Source organism: Dasypus novemcinctus, chromosome X (assembly GCF_030445035.2).
Source record: "Dasypus novemcinctus isolate mDasNov1 chromosome X, mDasNov1.1.hap2, whole genome shotgun sequence".
NCBI classification, from domain to species: Eukaryota; Metazoa; Chordata; class Mammalia; order Cingulata; family Dasypodidae; genus Dasypus; species Dasypus novemcinctus.
The window spans coordinates 116400361-116417968 of NC_080704.1; the positions used below are offsets into that span (position 1 = coordinate 116400361).

Sequence of the window (17608 nt, forward strand, 5' to 3'; positions counted from 1 at the left end):
TTTTGATTTTAAAGCATTTAAATATCCTGTTAGAATATTTAAAACCCGACACTGTTTTAAATATTCTAACAGGTCGTATTTGGAGAAAAAATTTTCTAAATCTGTTTTAGAGTGTCTGGTTATTTTATTAGATGAGAAAACTCCATCATCAACTGTCCTTGTGCTTCTCTGTAGAATCATCATCCTAGCTAATCTCTGCAGGTTTCTGTGGTTGAAATGGTGTTGACTATTTTGTCAAGATCTTGCCATATTGTTTCCCTCTGTTTCAGTTCCATCAGAGATGTGTAATGCAAATCACTACTATTTATTTTGTATAATAATAATAATAAATAATAGTTGAAACTCTTTCCCTTGCTTTTATTGTATCTTAGCCAATCTCAAACTTTCCTAGTCAACCTTCAGCAAAATTCTGTAGTATGTAATTATCTTGGCTGTACATGTATTTTCTCTGTGCCTACTTTAAACTTCCTGTTTTGTCATTACTCCTTGCTTTCCATGGGAAGAACAGATGACTATATCCCCAGCTCTCATGAGAAAATAGCTGTACTTTTGGTTGATTATTTTTATTTTATATGAACATTTTTTAATGAACACAAAGTAAAAGGATTAATATAATGAATTTCCATATATGCATAACCTAGACTCAAAATGATCAACTTTTATCACATTTGCTTCATTTATTCCATTTCTCTTTGTGGAAAATCTCTAAATCATGTAATTTCATCAATTAATTCTTCAGTATTCATCTCTAAATAAATGAAAATTTTCATACACCACAATGCCATTATAACACTTTTCAAATTAAAAATGATTTGATATCATCTAATAGTCTATAATCGCATTTCCTCACTTGAGTAGACTATTTCTTAATTTCTTGTTCTCTTGGTTATCTCTTTCTTGTCCTGACACCAGTCCTACTCAATTGTTTTACTAAATCCTATTTCCCATTCCTACAGATGTTTTCATCAACATATCAATTACTTTTCATTTATTTGACCTACCCCCTGCTTCACTGGAAAAAAAAGTATTATTATGTATTTTCTGCTTTAAATTCTCCATGAAAAATGATAAACAACGAAAAATTCATGGGAGCTTTTGTTGTGTGTTGTCTTGTGTATGCTCAAGGGAGAACCAGGATTTGGGATACCTGGGCCACCTGGACCTCGAGGAATCCCTGGTTATAAAGGAACAGTTGGTCCAAAAGGTGATCGTGGTTATCCAGGACCTCCAGGTCCTCCAGGAAAGACTGGCCTGGATGGATTACCTGGGCCAAAAGGTATGGAGATTGTTGCTACTTTTCAGTTTGCTTTGAACTTTTACAGAAATTGAAACGGTTGTGAAAATGTATAGGTGATAAGTCCAATTAAATGGAAAGCCCATGCTGTCATTCTCTCACTGCTACACTCTATCATTCTCCATTGACTTTTTGTACTTTTATATCACTGATAGATAATACAATCTTATACATATAAAAGTAACACTGAGGTGTTTTCTTCCTCTAGTTATCTCCATCGACTTTCTTTCTTCCCCTAGTTATCTCCATCTACTTTTCTTCCCATCCCTATATGCAGCGATTTTTACGTTCTTTTTTATCCTTTTAAAATTCCTTTATATAAATCCAGGCCAATAAGAATATATTTCTATTTTCCCCCTTTCTCAAAAGATAGGGTACTCCATTTTGACTTTGCATACTCTACTTATTACTTATTCCACCTAACATTTTATCTTGGAGATTGCGCCATATCATAAGAGAACGTCTTCATTTTTTAAACTACCTGCCTAGTATTCAATTCATGGGTAGACCATATTTTATTCCGCCAGTTGCTCCTTTCTCAAATGGGTCTTTACCCATCATGTCTTTTAAAATAATGCTACTGTGAATAAACTTGCATCTATATTATTGCATTTGTAGGCAGATGTAAAAGTAGAATAGAGGCATAAAATGCATTTTATGAATTAAAGGGTAATAGCGTCTCTAGATATTGATAGATTTCTCTCCCTCTGTACAGTTTTATACACCTACCAACTGTTTGAATGTGCTTGTTTCCTCACAGCCTTGCTAAGTGAGTTTGTTGACAAACTTGGATATTTGTCAACATGATAAATTATCTCAGAATTTTATTTAACATTTTAAGGAAAATTTTGAAACACAGAAAAATTAAAAGAATTGCACAACAAAACCCCACACACCCAGCACCTAGATTCTACAATTAATATTATATCTCTGCAAACCTTTAAAAAACTTTAAAATTTTTAAAAATAAGCAGCAAAATAGGAAAAATACAATAACTACAATATATCCATCCACCTGTACACCTCTTGTGTCATTATTTCTGTCCATCTATCATCTTTTTTTCCATTCATTGATTCCTTTAATGCATTTCAATGTAAATTGCAACAACAGTACAGATCCATAGTATTTTTTAAATATAAAATTCACATTAAACAAGATGCACAAATCTTAAGGGTATGCTTGCTGGATTTTGACAAATACACCTGTTTAACCGAAACCTCTATCAAGGTATTACCTTTGCAATTTCCCTTATGCCTCTTTCTAGTTAGTCCCTACCTCCACATGCACAGTGGCACCTACAGTGTTATGATTTTTCCATCATAAATTAATTTCCCCTGTTCTAGAACTCCATGTAAATGGAATCATACAATATGTACTTTCTTTGTAAGGCTTCTTTCACTCAACATGTTTCTGAGATCCACCCATGCTGTAATGATTATCTGTAGTTCTTTCCTTTTTATGGTTGAATATTTCATTTTTTGAATGTATATCCATTCTTACATTGATGTATGCCTAGAGGCTGTTTGAAGTTTTTGTCTATCTTGGTTATTATGAGTGAATGTGTTAAGAACATTCTTTTACAAGTCTTTTTATGGACACATGTTTTCATTTCTCCTGGGTAAATATCTAATGGTAAAATTGTTGGGTCATAGGGATGGAGTATGCTTAGTTGTAAACGAAATCACTATTACTTTTTCAAAAATAGTTGTATCTTCTTGTATATGCAACAGAACATTATGAGAGTTTCAGTTTTCCACATTCTCTCCAACATGTAGTGGTGTCAATCTTTTTAATTTTGTAACGTTGGTTGATCTGTGGTGGTATCATATTGTGGTTTAATTTTGTGTTTTCTTGATAATGAACGATTTTGAGCACTTTTTCATATGCTTTTGGACCATTTATATATTGAGATATTTTGCTCATTTTTAATTGGGTTTTTTCTTTTTTATTGTTAAAAGAGTTTTTTTTTTAAATATATGCTACCTAGTGACCTTTTGTCAGATTTTGAGTATTTTATCCGTGTTCAGCTTCCTTATTTCATTTTCTTATTGTGTTTTGGTGTGAAAGGTTTTAATTTTATTGAAGTTTCATTTATCAATTATTTTCTTAAAAGCATTTTGTTTTCTGTATCCTGCCTAAGAGGAAACCTTTGCCTGCCCTCACATTGCAAAGATAGTTTGTGTTTTACATTATAAGCTTTATAGTTTTAGCTTTTATATTTAATTTTAGCCATCTAAAATAATTTTTATTAATAGAGAAGTTGTGGATATAAAGAAAAATCATGCATAAAATACAGGGTTTCCATACATAACCTTATTACTAACATCTTGCATTGGTGTGGTATATTTGTTAAAATTTGAGAAAAGCGCATTTTTATAATTTTCCTATTAACTATAGTCCATGGTTTAACTTAGGGTACACTGTATTATGCACTGCTAAAGCTTTTTGTGAAAAAATATTATTCTAGTAACATATATACAATTAAAAATTCCCCTTTAACTACATTCACATATATATTCCAGTGATGTTAATCATGTTCACAATGTTGTGCTTTCATCACCACTCCATCCACTATTGAAACTTTTCCATTATTCCAAATAGCAACTCTACATTTTAAGCCATGACTACTTGTTGCCTACCACCACTCCATTTCCTGGTAACCTGTATTCTAGATTCTGACTCTATTTGTTTCCTTATTCTAATTATTTCATATCGTCAGCTCATACAATATTTGACCTTTTGTGTCTGGCTTATTTCAGTCAACATGATGTCTTCAAGGTTCATCCATGTTGTTTATATATTTAAGAACTTCATTCCTTTTTAGGGCTAAATAACATTCCATTGTGTGTCTATACCACAATTTGTTCAACCATTCAATGATTGAGGGATACTTGGGTTGCTTTGATCATTTGGCAATTGTGCATATTGCCTCTATAAACATCAGTGTTCAAATATCTGTTCAAGACTCTGCTTTAAATTCCTTTGGTATATTCCTAGAAGTGGGATTGCTAAGTCATATGATAATTCTATACTTAACTTGCTGAGTTTCTGTTAAACTGTCTTTCAGAGTGATGGCACTATTTTATTTTCTCACCAGTAATGAATGAGTGTCTTATTTTTTTTTTAAAGATTTATTTTTATTTATTTAATTCCCCTCCCCTCCCCCGGTTGTCTGTTTTCTGTGTCTTTTTGCTGCGTCTTGTTTCTTTGTCCGCTTCTGTTGTCGTCAGCGGCATGGGAAGTGTGGGCGGCACCATTCCTCGGCAGGCTGCTCCCTCCTTCGCGCTGGGCGGCTCTCTTTATGGGTGCACTCTTTGCGCGTGGGGCTCCCCTACGCGGGGGACACCCCTGTGTGGCAGGGCACTCCTTGCGCGGATCAGCACTGCGCATGGGCCAGCTCCACACAGGTCAAGGAGGCCCGCGGTTTGAATGGCGGGCCTCCCATGTGGTAGACCGACGCCCTAACCACTGGGCCAAAGTCCGTTTCCCATGTCTTATTTCTTTACATCCTCTCCAACACCTATGATTTAAAAAAAAAAATTGTAGCCATTCTAGTGGGTGTGAAATAGTATCTCATTGGTGTTTTGGTTTGCATTTCCCTAATGAATAATACTGTTGAGCATTTTTTCAAGTGCTTTTTGGCCATTTGTAGATATTCTTAGGAGAAATGTCTATTCAGATATTTTGTTCATTTTTAAATTGGATTTTTTTTTTTATTCTTGAGTTGAAGGATTCCTTTATATATTCTGGATGTTAAGCCCTTTTCATAGATGTAGTTTCTTAATATTTTCTCTCATTGTGTAGGTCTTCATTTTACTTTCATAATAGTCCTTTTATGCAAAAAAGTTTTTAATTTTGATGAAGTTCCTTATCTATATTTTCTTTTTTTAAGCAAATCAAGTCTATTGATACATATTAATAAAGCATACAATTCATTCAAAGTGTGCATTCAATGTTATTTGGTATAATGACAATGTTGTGAGCTTATCATTTCAGTTATTATTAGAGCATTTTCATTATTTCAATAATAATAATAGACAAGAAAATTCCTCACCTCTCAATCTCTCTGTTTCCCCTGCTGTACATAGCTATTTCTGGCTATTCTTGCACAATTATTGATTTGTTTTTTAAGCAGTAGTATTTAGATATATGCACATACCATATGATCTATCCAAAGTATATAATCAATGGCTTTTAGTAAAATCGCAGTGCTGTACATTATCATCTCAAATATTTTAGAACAACTTCATTACTCCAAAAAGAAAAGACTCCACACCCTTTACCATTCCTTCCCCAGACTCTTATGCTTGTGATATAAATTCTAAGAAACCATTGCCTAACACAAATTCCTTGTTGCTGCCTTTCTCCACCCCTCCTCCCCTTCCAGCCCCCGCCGTCCTTCCCGCCAGTCCCGCCCATATTGCCAACCCACAATCTGCCCTCTTCCCCAGTAACTGCTTACCTCAGGTCTATCCATCAGCTTCAGCCTGTCCACAGCCGCCCCTTAGCCAACCCTCCCTTCATCACGCCCCTCCCTCTACCCAACCCTATATAGCTAAGTGTACTTCCGTAATAAAGCAGACCTGTTCTTGCGCTCAAGCGGTCTCCGTGGTTTTTCCCCAACCGCGCGTCCCCCACGCCTGGAGAACTGGTGCTCCCTCTTGGGGCACCCCCCGCCGGCTGATCGGCAGGAGCAAGCCCCCCCGACTCTTGGGCCTGAGCGAGGACGAAACCCCCACGCTCAGCTACAATTCCTGAAGATGTTTCCCTACTATCTCTTCTAGCAGTTTTATAATTCTGGCTCTTATGTTTAGGTTTTTTTTAAATTAATTTTTGTATATGGTGTGATATAAGGGTCCACATTTGTTCTTTTGCAAATGGGGATTCAGTTCTCCCAACATTACTTGAAGAGAATATTCTTTCCCAATTAAGTGGTCTTTCCCTCCTTGTCAAAAATCAATTGGCCATAAAGATGAGGGTTGATTTGAAAACTCCCATTTCAATTTCCATTGGTGTGTATATCTGACCTTGTGTTAGTATCATGCTTTTTAAATTACTGTGACTTTGTTATAAGCTTGAAGATCAGGCAGTGTGAGTCCTCCAAATTTGTTCTTCTTTTCAAAGTGGCTTTGGCTATTTGGTGCCCCTTACCCTTCCATAAAAATTTGATGTTTAACTTTTTTTCTTAGATTTATTCCTAGATATTTGATTTTTAGTTGATATTGTGAATAGAGGGTTTTTTTCCTTGATTTCTTATCCCACTTGTTTGGTATTTACATATAGAAGCACTACTGATTTTGGGGTGTTGATCTTATAACCACATTGCTGAACTCATTAATTATCTCTAAGAGCTTTGTTGTGGAATTTTCGGAATAAACGATCCTGCCATCTACAAATGGGAATGTTTTACTTCTTCCTTTCCAATTTTTATGCCTTTTATTTCTTTCCTTGCCTAAATGCTCATGCTAGAACTTCCAGTACAATGTTGAATAGCATTGGTGACATTGGACATCCTTGTCTTGTTCATGATCTTAGAAGGAAAACTTTCACTCTTTCACCATTGAGTATGGTATTAGTTGTGAGTTTTTCATAGATCCTCTTTATTATGTTGAGAAGGTTTCCTTATATTCCTAGTTTTCTAAGAGTTTTTATAAAGAGGTGGTGTTCATTTTGTCAAATACCTTTCCTGTATCAATTGAGATGATCATGTGGTTTTTTTTTCCCCTTTCATTCTGTTAATGTGGTATATTACATTAATTGATTTTCTTATGTTGAACAACCATTGCATACCTGGGATAAGTCCCACTTGATCCTGGTGTATAATTATTTTAATATACTGTTGTATTTGGTTTGTTAGCATTTTGTTGAGGATTTTTTGCATCTATATTTTAAGATATTTTGGCCCTTAATTTTATTTTCTTTTGGTATCTTTATCTGGCTTTGGTATGAGGGTGATGTTGTCCTCGTAGCATAAATTTTAGGTAGTGTTCCCTTCTCTTCAATTTTTGGAAGAATTTGAGCAGAATTGCTGTTAAATCTTCTTAGAGTGTATGATAAATTTCAGCTCTGAAACCATGTGGTCCTGGGCTTTTCTTTGTTGTTTTTAAAAATTTTGTTAATGATTCAATCCCTTTACTACTTATTAGTTTGTTCTGATCTTTTCTTTCTTCTAGAGTCAATGTAGGTAGTTGGTGTGTTTCTAGAAACTTTTCCATTTCATCTAGTTTAACTGATTTGTTGGCATCCAGTTTTTCCTAGTGTACTCTTAAAGTCTTTTATATATTTCAGTGTAGATGGTAGTTACGACCCCTTTTCATTTCTACTTTTAGCTATTTGTGTTCATTTTCTTTTTTACTTCATCATTCTAGCTAAACGTTTGTCAATTTTATTAATCTTTTCAAAGAACAAAATTTTGATTTGGCTGGTACCATTTCTTTTATTCTGTTTCATTTATCTCTGCTCTAATGTTTGTTATTTACTTTCTTCTGCCCACTTTAGGTTTTGTTTGTTATTCTTTTCCTAATTCTTCCAGTTTTAAGGTTAGGTCTCTGATTTGATATCTTTCTTCTTTTTTAATATAAGCATTTAAAGCTATAAATTTCTCTCTCATCACTGTCTTCACTGCATGCCACAAGATTTGGAATGTTATATTTTCATTTTCATACACCTCAAGTTTTTTTTCCTAATTTCCCTTGTGATTTCCTCTTAATCCATTGGTTGTTTGAATATTTTTTTAAATTCCACAATTTTCTAATTTTCCATTTTGTGTTCTTTTACTGATTTCTAGCTTCATTCCATTGTGATCAGAGATTATACACTGTATAATTTCAATATTTTTAAATTTATTGAGACTTGATTGCGACCTAAGATATAGTCTATCCTAAAGAATGATTTGTGTTTAATGAAAAGAATGTTTATTTGTTGTTTTTGAGTGAGTTCTCAATATGTCTGTTAAGTCTAGTTTGTTTAGAGTATGATTCAATTCTTGTATTTCTTTATTGATCTTCTATCTAGATTCTCTATTATTGAAAGTGGTACACAGAGTCTCCAACTATTAATATAGAACCATCAATTTATCCCTTCAAGTCTGTCAGTATGTGCTTCATATATTTTGGGGCTCTGCTGTTAGGTGATTAGGTACTTATAATTGTTTATTCTTCTTGTTGACTTGATCCATATTTCAGCATATAATGACTATCTTTATATTTCAAAACATTTTTTATTTTTTGTTTTTTATTTATTTTTACTTTATTACCTTTTTCTTTCTTTAAAGGCACATGGATCATACAAAATGTTACATTAAGAAGTAAAAGAGATTCCCATATACCCCACTCCCCACACCGCCCACTACTCCCACATCAACAACTTCTTTAATTAGTGTGGTACATTCATTGCATTTGAAGAGTACATTTTGGAACACTGCTACAGAGCATGCATTATGGTTTATATTGTAGCTTACACTCTCCCCCAGTCCATTCAGTGGGTATGGCAGTATATATAGTATCCCTGCAATATTATTGAGGGCAACTCCAAGTCCCGAAAATGCCCCAATATCACACCTCTTTTTCCCTCTCCCTGCCTTCAACAACTCCCATGGCCACTGTCTCCACATCAAATATATAATTTCTTCCATTGCTAGAGTCACAATTTCTGTAGTAGAATACCAGTAAGTCTGCTCTAATCCATAATTTTTTTCTTCTTTATTTTCTTTTAAATGTTACATTCAAAATATATGAGGTCCCCATATACCCCCTACCCAACCCAACTCACCCCTCCCACATCAACAACCTCTTCCATTATTCCAGCACATCCACTGCACCTGGCGAATACATTCTGGAGCACTGCTGCACCACATGGACAGTGGTCCACATTGTAGTCCACACTCTCCCCCAGTCCACCCAGTGGGCCATGGCAGGACACACAATGTCCAGCATCCGTCCCTGTAGCACCACCCAGGACAATTCCAAATCCTGAAAATGCGCCCATGCTATATCTCGTCTTCCGTCTCCCTACCATCAGCAGCCACTGTGGCCACCCTCTTCACATCACTATTAAAATTTCTTCCCTTACTAATCACAATAATTCCCCTGCAGAACATCACTAAGTCCACTCTAATCCATACTCTATTCCTCCAACCTGTGGACCCTGGGATGGACATAACCATCTAATCCATATTTTATTCCTTCATCCTGAAGAACCTGGGATGGTGATGTTCACTCCACCTATAAATTGAGAGGGGTCTTATTTCCCACTTGGTTAATGGATGGAATTCTCCTGCTTGTAGCTGTAGACTCTCTTGATTCACTGCTGTGGTGGTTGACCACCCTCAACTCCCTGTTAGCTGACCTGGGTAAGTCCAATGAACCGGAGAGTAGGTGTTGCAACTCTGCTGAGGCTCAGGCCCTTGCTGGCACATAGACAGTTCAAACAAGTTTCCTGAGCATGCACCAATCCCAGCGCCAACCACAGTTTCAGTAAGAGTAACAGAAGAGATGTGTAGAGAGATCACATCTGAGTCCAAACCCATGACACTCAGTTTTTGACCTAAAGTTTACTTTATCTGCTATTGTGAAGTTAACCCAGCTTTCTTTTGATTACTATTTGCATGGTATATGTTTTTCCATCCTTTTACTTTCAACTTGCTTATGTCTTTATATAATGCATGACGTTCTTATAAGACATATTGTTGGGTCAGGCTTTTCTTTTAATCCATTCTGCCACTCTCTGCCCTTTGACTGGTAGATTTAATCCCTTTACTGTGCATTTAAAATCACTGCTGATATCGTAGGACTCCCTCTTCCTTTTTTTTTAACATGATTTTGTGAGTTTATTTAATTTTCGGTGCTTACAATTTTAAATCCCTTCTCATTTCTTTCTGAATATATTCTCATGTATTATCTTAGTGGTTACCATGGGTTTAAAATTTAACATTCTATATCTAAAGAAATTGTGTCTGACTTGATGCAAACTTAACTTCAATAGCACACATATACACTGTTCCTCTTCCCCTGCATTCCCCCACTTATTTTGTACTTGTTACAAATTATATATTTTTATATTTTATATCCAAAACCATAGATTTGTCATTGCTATTTATGTCTTTGCCTTTTACTCCATATATGGAATAAGTAGTGGTGTTACATACCAAAAATATAACACGAAAGTACAAAAGTATGATATTTATAAATACCCAAATGATAGCCTGTACAGAGGTCTTTATATTTTTTTTTAAGATTTATTCATTTATTTCACTCCCCTCCCCCCCCACCCCGGTTGTCTGTTCTCTGTGTCTGTTTGCTGCGTCTTCTTTGTCCGTTTCTGTTGTTGTCAGTGGCACGGGAATCTGTGTTTCTTTTTGTTGCGTCATCTTGTTGTGTCAGCTCTCCGTGTGGGCGGCACCATTCCTGGGCAGGCTGCGCTTTCTTTCGCCCTGGGCAGCTCTCCTTACGGGGTGCACTCTGCGTGTGGGGCTTCCCTATGTGGGGGACACCGCTGCGTCGCATGGCACTCCTTGCGCGCATCCAGCACTGCACATGGGCCAGCTGCACAAGAGTCAAGGAGGCCCAGGGTTTGAACCGTGGACCTCCCATGTGGTAGATGAACGCCTTAACCACTGCGCCAAGTCCGCTGCCCCCCCCAGAGGTCTTTATTTCTTTATGCTGCTTTGAACCTTTGTCTAGTGTCCTATCATTTCAATTTGAAAAATTCCCTTTAGTGTTGTTTGCAGGGCAGATCTAGTGATGATGAAAAACCTCAGCTTTGGTTTACCTGGGAATGTCTTAATCTCACCCTCATTTTTAAAAAAAGTCTTGCCAGATATAAATTATTTGTTGGCAATTATTTTCTTTCAGGTCTTTAAGTATTTCTACATACTGCCTTCTTGCTTCTATAGTTTCTCATGAGAAATCAGCACTTAATGTAATTGGGGCTCCATTGTGCATAACATATTGAGAAGTTTTCTCTCATTGTTTCTTTTTTTTTGTCTTTATTTCATTGTTTCTTTAAATATTCCTTCTGCCACTTATTCTCCTTCTTCTCTTTTTGGCATTACCATAATGCATATATTAATATGCTTGATGGTGTCCCACAGATCTCTTAGACTATTTTTTAGTTTTATAATTCTTTTTTATTTCTGTCCTTCAGCCTGACTTGTTTTAATTGTCTTGTCTTAGAGTTTGTTGGTTTTTTTTTCTGCCAATTCCAATCTGCTCTTGAAAACCTCCTGGAACTTTTTCATTTTAGTTATGTGGTCTTCAAATCCAGGTACTCTGTTTGATTCCTTTTAAAAATTTCTGTCTCTTTATTATGATTCTCATATTGTTTATTCATTGTTTTCTTGATATCTTTTAGTTATTTCTTTGTATTTTCCTTAATCTCTATTAGCATATTGCCTGTTTTCCTGATGCCATTTCATTTTCTTTCTGTATTTTCCTTCATCTTTTTGAGCATATTAAAAATCCATTTTTAAAATATCTTTGTGCGGTATGTCCACAGTCTGGTCTTCTTCATTTGATATTTTCTGAATTTATATCCTCTTCCTTTGGATGGTCCGTCATTTCCTACTTTTGTTTTCTTTTGAAATCTTCTTTTGCACTTGTACATTTTAATACTTGAAAATGTTAACTCGAGGATTTATTCTCTGCGATATCTGTTTCTTGAATTTGTAACCAGCTGGAGATATGTCAGAGATTTTCTTGAAAATAAAAAGACAAACAACCCATTTTAAAAACGGGAAAAAGATTTGAACAGATGCTTCTCCGAAGAAGAAATACAAATGCTAAAAAGCACATGAAAAAATGCTCAAAATCCTAGCTATTAGGGAAACAAAGAGATGCCATCTTATTCCCATAAGACTGGCAGCTATAAAAAACAGAAGACTACAAGTGCTAAATAGGATGTGGAGGATTGGGGACACTCATCCACTGCTGGTGGGAATGCAGAAGGATCCAGACTGTCCATGTGCTGCAGTGGTTCTCCAGAATGTATTTGCTGGGTGCCGTTGATGTGCCACAATGAAAGAAGAATTTGTTGATGTGGGAGGGGTGGCATGGGTGGAGTGGGGGGTATATGGGGACCTCATATTTTTCGAATGTAAAATTTAAAAGAAAATGAAGATAAAGAAAAACAAAGCAAAACAAACAACAATAACAACAACAACAAAGTTAGCTATAGGTTTGCCATATGACCCAGCAATTCCACTGTTGGGTATATACCCAGAAGATCTGAAAATAAGGACACAAATTGATATATGCACACCAATGTTCATAGCAGCATTATTCACTATTGCCAAAAGTTGGAATCAACCCAAATACGAACAATGGATGAATGGATAAATAAAATGTGATATATACATACAATGGAATACTACTCAGCTATAAGAAGGAATACAGTACAAACACATGTGATAATATGGATGAATCTTGAGGCCCTTATGTTGAGTGAAGCAAGCCAGGCATTGAAGAACAAATACTACATGACCTCTCTGATATGAAACAAGCAAACAGAGCTGTCTCAGAGAGCTAAACACCGGAAGATAGGCCTAAAGGAATTTGCGGGGGGGGGGAGAGGAAGGTTGCGATCTGAGGCCTACATGGGTGAACTCTATAAGCTGATGGTAAGTGTCTGTACAGGGAAGGGATAAGAGGGGGAATAGGGATACATTTGGGTGGGGCTTTGTGGGCTTGAAGGGGCCTAGGGTTGGGAGGATGGGTCAGATGACCCAAAGAATTGGGGGGAGGACTGAAGAGAACAGTTGAATATGGGAGAATGTCAGGTATATGGTTGAAACTATAGTGTTGAGAAAACTCTTCAGAAAATATAATAACGAAAGATCACGTGTTTAAGGTGCTTGGGAGGGGGGCATCTGGTACAGGGGTAAGCTTCTAGGGACTATATGAGTGCTTATTTTGTCAGTGTATTATATATATGGGTGGAACCCCATACAATGAGTGTGAATGTGTACCCACATCCTGAGGTGACCTGATGTTCCCAAATAGAGGAAATTGTGTTTCTGGAGAGAATTGCTGGCTCCCAATTAGTTAGGGCAGTCTAGTGTGTTAATTCCTCAGCATTGTTGCAGTATCTGTAAATATGGTGCTTCAAGTAGTGAAGATTGATTGTCACGGTGTGCTCTGAGGGGACGGGGGGGGGGGAGAAGTATAGCATAGATGGAAGCAGGGTGACTGGGGGGCAAAAGAAGTGCTCCACAAAATCATGCAATGATGGATATAGGACATATTAACTTACAAATAACTTGTATAAAAGTATGTAAACTAAAATATAAACCATAATATAAAACATAAGGAAAATAAAGATCTAGAAATTTGTACAGTCTAAAATATAAACAACAATGTAACCCAAAATGGAACCATGTTTGATAGCTATGTTTCAAAATCTGTACATCAGTTGCAGCAAATATAACATGAACATGTCAAAAGATCATTGCTGGGGAAAATGGAAAAGGGTTTTATTTTGGAAATCTGGGAGTCCCCTATATTGTGTATGTGAATTACTGTGATCTAAAACTTTTTTGAAGACAGAATTCTTGACCTGACAAAACCAGGCACATCCAAGCAAAAAATACCTTTCACTGTCTTTGCAAATTCACTTTTCATTGACTGATACCATCAGAGCTCATCCTTCTTTTCAGGAAGGTCAGCTCCAGGAAAATAAAAGGTATAGCTTCCTCCCTTTGTTTTCTGGGCACCAGTCTTCTCATGGACTTCTGCTTGACAGTGGCTTTAGGAGTTTTCCTGTTTATAAGAATTTTCATGCTGCTCTGCTTCCCAGGAAACAGAGCTTCTCCCTTTCTTTGGACTTCCACTGTAGGACTTAAAGAATGGAAAGCCTTTGCCCCAGGCCATCTACTTCAATTGTTTCTTAGACTGATTCTCTTGTCTCAAGCTGCTTTTGCCTGGAGGAAAAAATCTGGGAGGGGGCAAGCTGTAGAGGAGTTTCCCAAGTCAGTCTTTGCAGCCAGAAAATACCCCCGGACTCAAAAAGGGACCCCTGGCCAGCTCCAAACAACCCTGGAGAGAGGATGAATGAGGGGCCAGGAAGGGTGCCCAGAGCTTCTTCCATGGCTCCCCAAATCTGTGCTTTTTTAAAATTAAATTTTAATTTTTTTAAAGAAACTTAGATTTTATAAATGTTACACAAAAAATATAGGGAATTCCTATATGCCCTGCTCTCTATCCTTCCCACATTTTCCCACATCAACAACATCCTTCATTAATGTGATACAGTTGCTGTAATTGATGAACACATCTTGGAGCATTGCCACTAAGCATAGATTATAGTTTACATTGTAGTTTACATTTTCTCCCTCACATTTTTGTAGTTTATTATAAGATACGCAATGGCCTGTATCTGTCATTGCACTGTCATTCAAGATAATTCCCAAGTCGTGAAAATGCCCCCAAATTACACCTATTTTTCCCTTCCCCTCTCCTCAGAATCTCCAGTAGCCACTACCTCCACATACATGATAAAAGTTCTTCCGTTGCTAAGATCACAAGTCTACAGGAGAACAACTGTATGTCTACTCTAGTCCATCATGCATTCCTCAGACCTGAGGATTCTGTGATGGTGATGCCCACTCCACCTCTAACTGAGAGGCGGCTTAGATCCCACATGACAGATGGATGGGACATTCTTGCAGTTGCGGACTTTCTCTGTTCCTTGAGATGGTCATTGTCCATTATCATCTCCTTGTTAGTTTTTCTGGGTGCATCCAATGACCTGGAGAGTAAGTGTTACAAGCCTGAAATTCAGGGCCCAACCTGCACATGGATAGCCCAAAAATTTAAGTCTCTTTGACATATACCTATCAACTCTACTACTAACTGTAGGGTCAAATAGAAAGGGCAGAAGAGCCACGTGTAGGGAAATGACAACTGAGTCCAACTCTCACACTGAGGAGCATAAATAACAAAGTAGGGCCTGCCAGCAGGTTGCCAAATTTCTGAATTTTCTGCCCTGCCTGTAGTGTCTGGATGTCTCCAGAGCCCTCAGGAGCTCTGCTGTTTGAGGTTATATTTACTTTGGCTGTCAATGAGTTCCTGCTGAGACATGCATAAAGGTAACCTCTGAACTGAACTCCTGACTCACTTTGAAGTCTTTTAACCATATGAACTCATTTGTCTTTTCCCTTTCCCCCTTTTGGTCAAGATCTTTTTCCAGTTGCATTGCTAGTTGGTGCTTGGTAGTAATCCCATTGTGCCATGCGGGATCATCCCTGTGAGTCATGTCCCACACTGGGTGAAGGTAATGCATTTCTGTGTTGAATTTGGCTTACAGAGAGGCCACATTTGAGCAACAACGAAGCTGGTGGGAGGTAACGCTTAGGCACACTATAATACTATGCTAAGTTTCAATTTCAAAAGTAAAGATTCTTAAGTAGCGTTAGCAATCTATTCCCAAAGCAAATAAAGGAGTAAAATAACAAAGATCAGAGCAGAAATAAATGAAATTGAGAACAATAAATCAACAGAGAGACTAAACCAAACAATTTGGTCTTCAAGAAGGTTTGCAAAATTGACAAACTCTTAGCTAGAGTGACAAAGAAAAAAAGAGAGATGATACAAATAAACAAAATAAAAAATTAAGTAGGGACATTATTATTGATCCCACAGAAATAAAAGATATCATGTGTGGATACAATGAGCAACTGTAGACCAACAAACTAGACAATGAAAGTAAAATGGAAAATTTCCTAGGAAAGTACAAATAACCTACACTGGCCCAAGAACAAATAAGACGTCACAAAACCAATCACAAAAAAGAAATTGAAGTAGACATCAAACAACTCCCCAAAATGAAAAGCCCAGGACCAGATGGTTTCACAGGTGATTTCTACCAACCAATCAAGATTTAAAAACAATATTATTCAAGCTCTTCCAAAAAATTAAACAAGATAGAATACTGCCAAACTTAATCTGTGAAGCCAATATCATCCTAACACCAAAAACAAGTAAAGATATTTGATATTGCAGGGACAGATACAGGACATTATATATCCTGACATAATCCACTGAATGGACTAGGGGAGAGTGTGAACTACAATGTAAACTATAATCCATGCAGTGTAGCAGTGCTCCAAAATGTATTCATCAAATGCAAAGAATGTATCACACTGATGAAATAGGTTGTTGATGTGGGAGGAATGGGAGTAGTGGGGAGTGGGGTTTATTGGACCCTCTTATATTTTTGGTATAACATATTGAGTCATCTATGTATCTTTAAAAAAAAGATAATGAAAATATACATAAAAAATTATAAAAAGTGAAAATTACAACCCATTTCACTAATAAATACAGATGCAAAAATCCTCAAAAAATCACTTGCTAACTGAATCCAACAACATAGTAAAAGAATTATTCTTCATGATCATGTGGTTTTTACACCATGCATGCAAAGGTGGCTCAACACAAGAAAATCAATCAGTATAACACACCATATTAATGAATCAAAGAAGAAAAATCTTATGATCCTATCAATTGATATAGAAAATGCATTTGACAAAAATAAATCATCCTTTCTTGATAAAAATACTACAAAAGATAAGAATTGAAAGAAGTTCTCTCAACATGATTAAGGCCTTATATGAAAAATCCACAACTAACATTTTCCTCATGGTGAAAGACGAAAAGCATTCTCATAGAGATCAGGGACAAAACAAGAATGCCCACTGTCACCCCTGTTGTTCAATAGTGCTAGAGGTTCTAGATAGTGCAATCAGGCAAGATAAAAAATAAAATGGGAAAGGAAGAAATAAAACTTTCACTATTTCTGCATATGATCATATACCTAGAAATTCCTGAAAAATCCACAACAAAGCTGCTAGAGATGATAAACAGTTCTGAGACAGTGTCTGATACAAGTGCAATAAACAAAAATCAGTGGTGTTTCTATCCACTAGTAATGCACAATCTGAAGAGGAAGTTAGGAAAAAAATATCCATTTACAGTAGCAACTAAAAGAATCAAATATTTAGTTATAAACATACGGATATAAAACACTTTTTTTTCAGAAAACTACAGTACATTGCTAAAAGAAATTTAAAAAGACATAATTGGAAGAGTTCATGCTCATGGATTGGAACACTAAATATCATTAATATGTCAATTCTACCCAAATTGATATACCAATTCAATGCAATACCAATAAAAATTACTCCAGTACTTTTTTAAACAAATAGAAAACAAAACTATCAACTTTATTTGTAAGGGTAAGTGGCCCCAAATAGCCGGAAATATTCTAACATTATTTCTTCAGATATCGTGTCTGCCCCTTTTCCCTTCTCTTTTCCTTCTG

General features: G+C 36.3%; 1 protein-coding gene across 1 annotated transcript in view; it reads left to right on the plus strand.

The window, feature by feature from the left end:
* The window catches only part of COL4A5 (collagen type IV alpha 5 chain), a 420087-nt gene that overhangs the window by 267010 nt on the left and 135469 nt on the right, over positions 1-17608 (plus strand). Inside the window, exon 29 of the mRNA XM_058291987.2 lies at positions 1126-1276. Coding sequence (XP_058147970.1) covers positions 1126-1276 — 151 coding nt within the window. The remainder of the gene's footprint in view (positions 1-1125; positions 1277-17608) is intronic.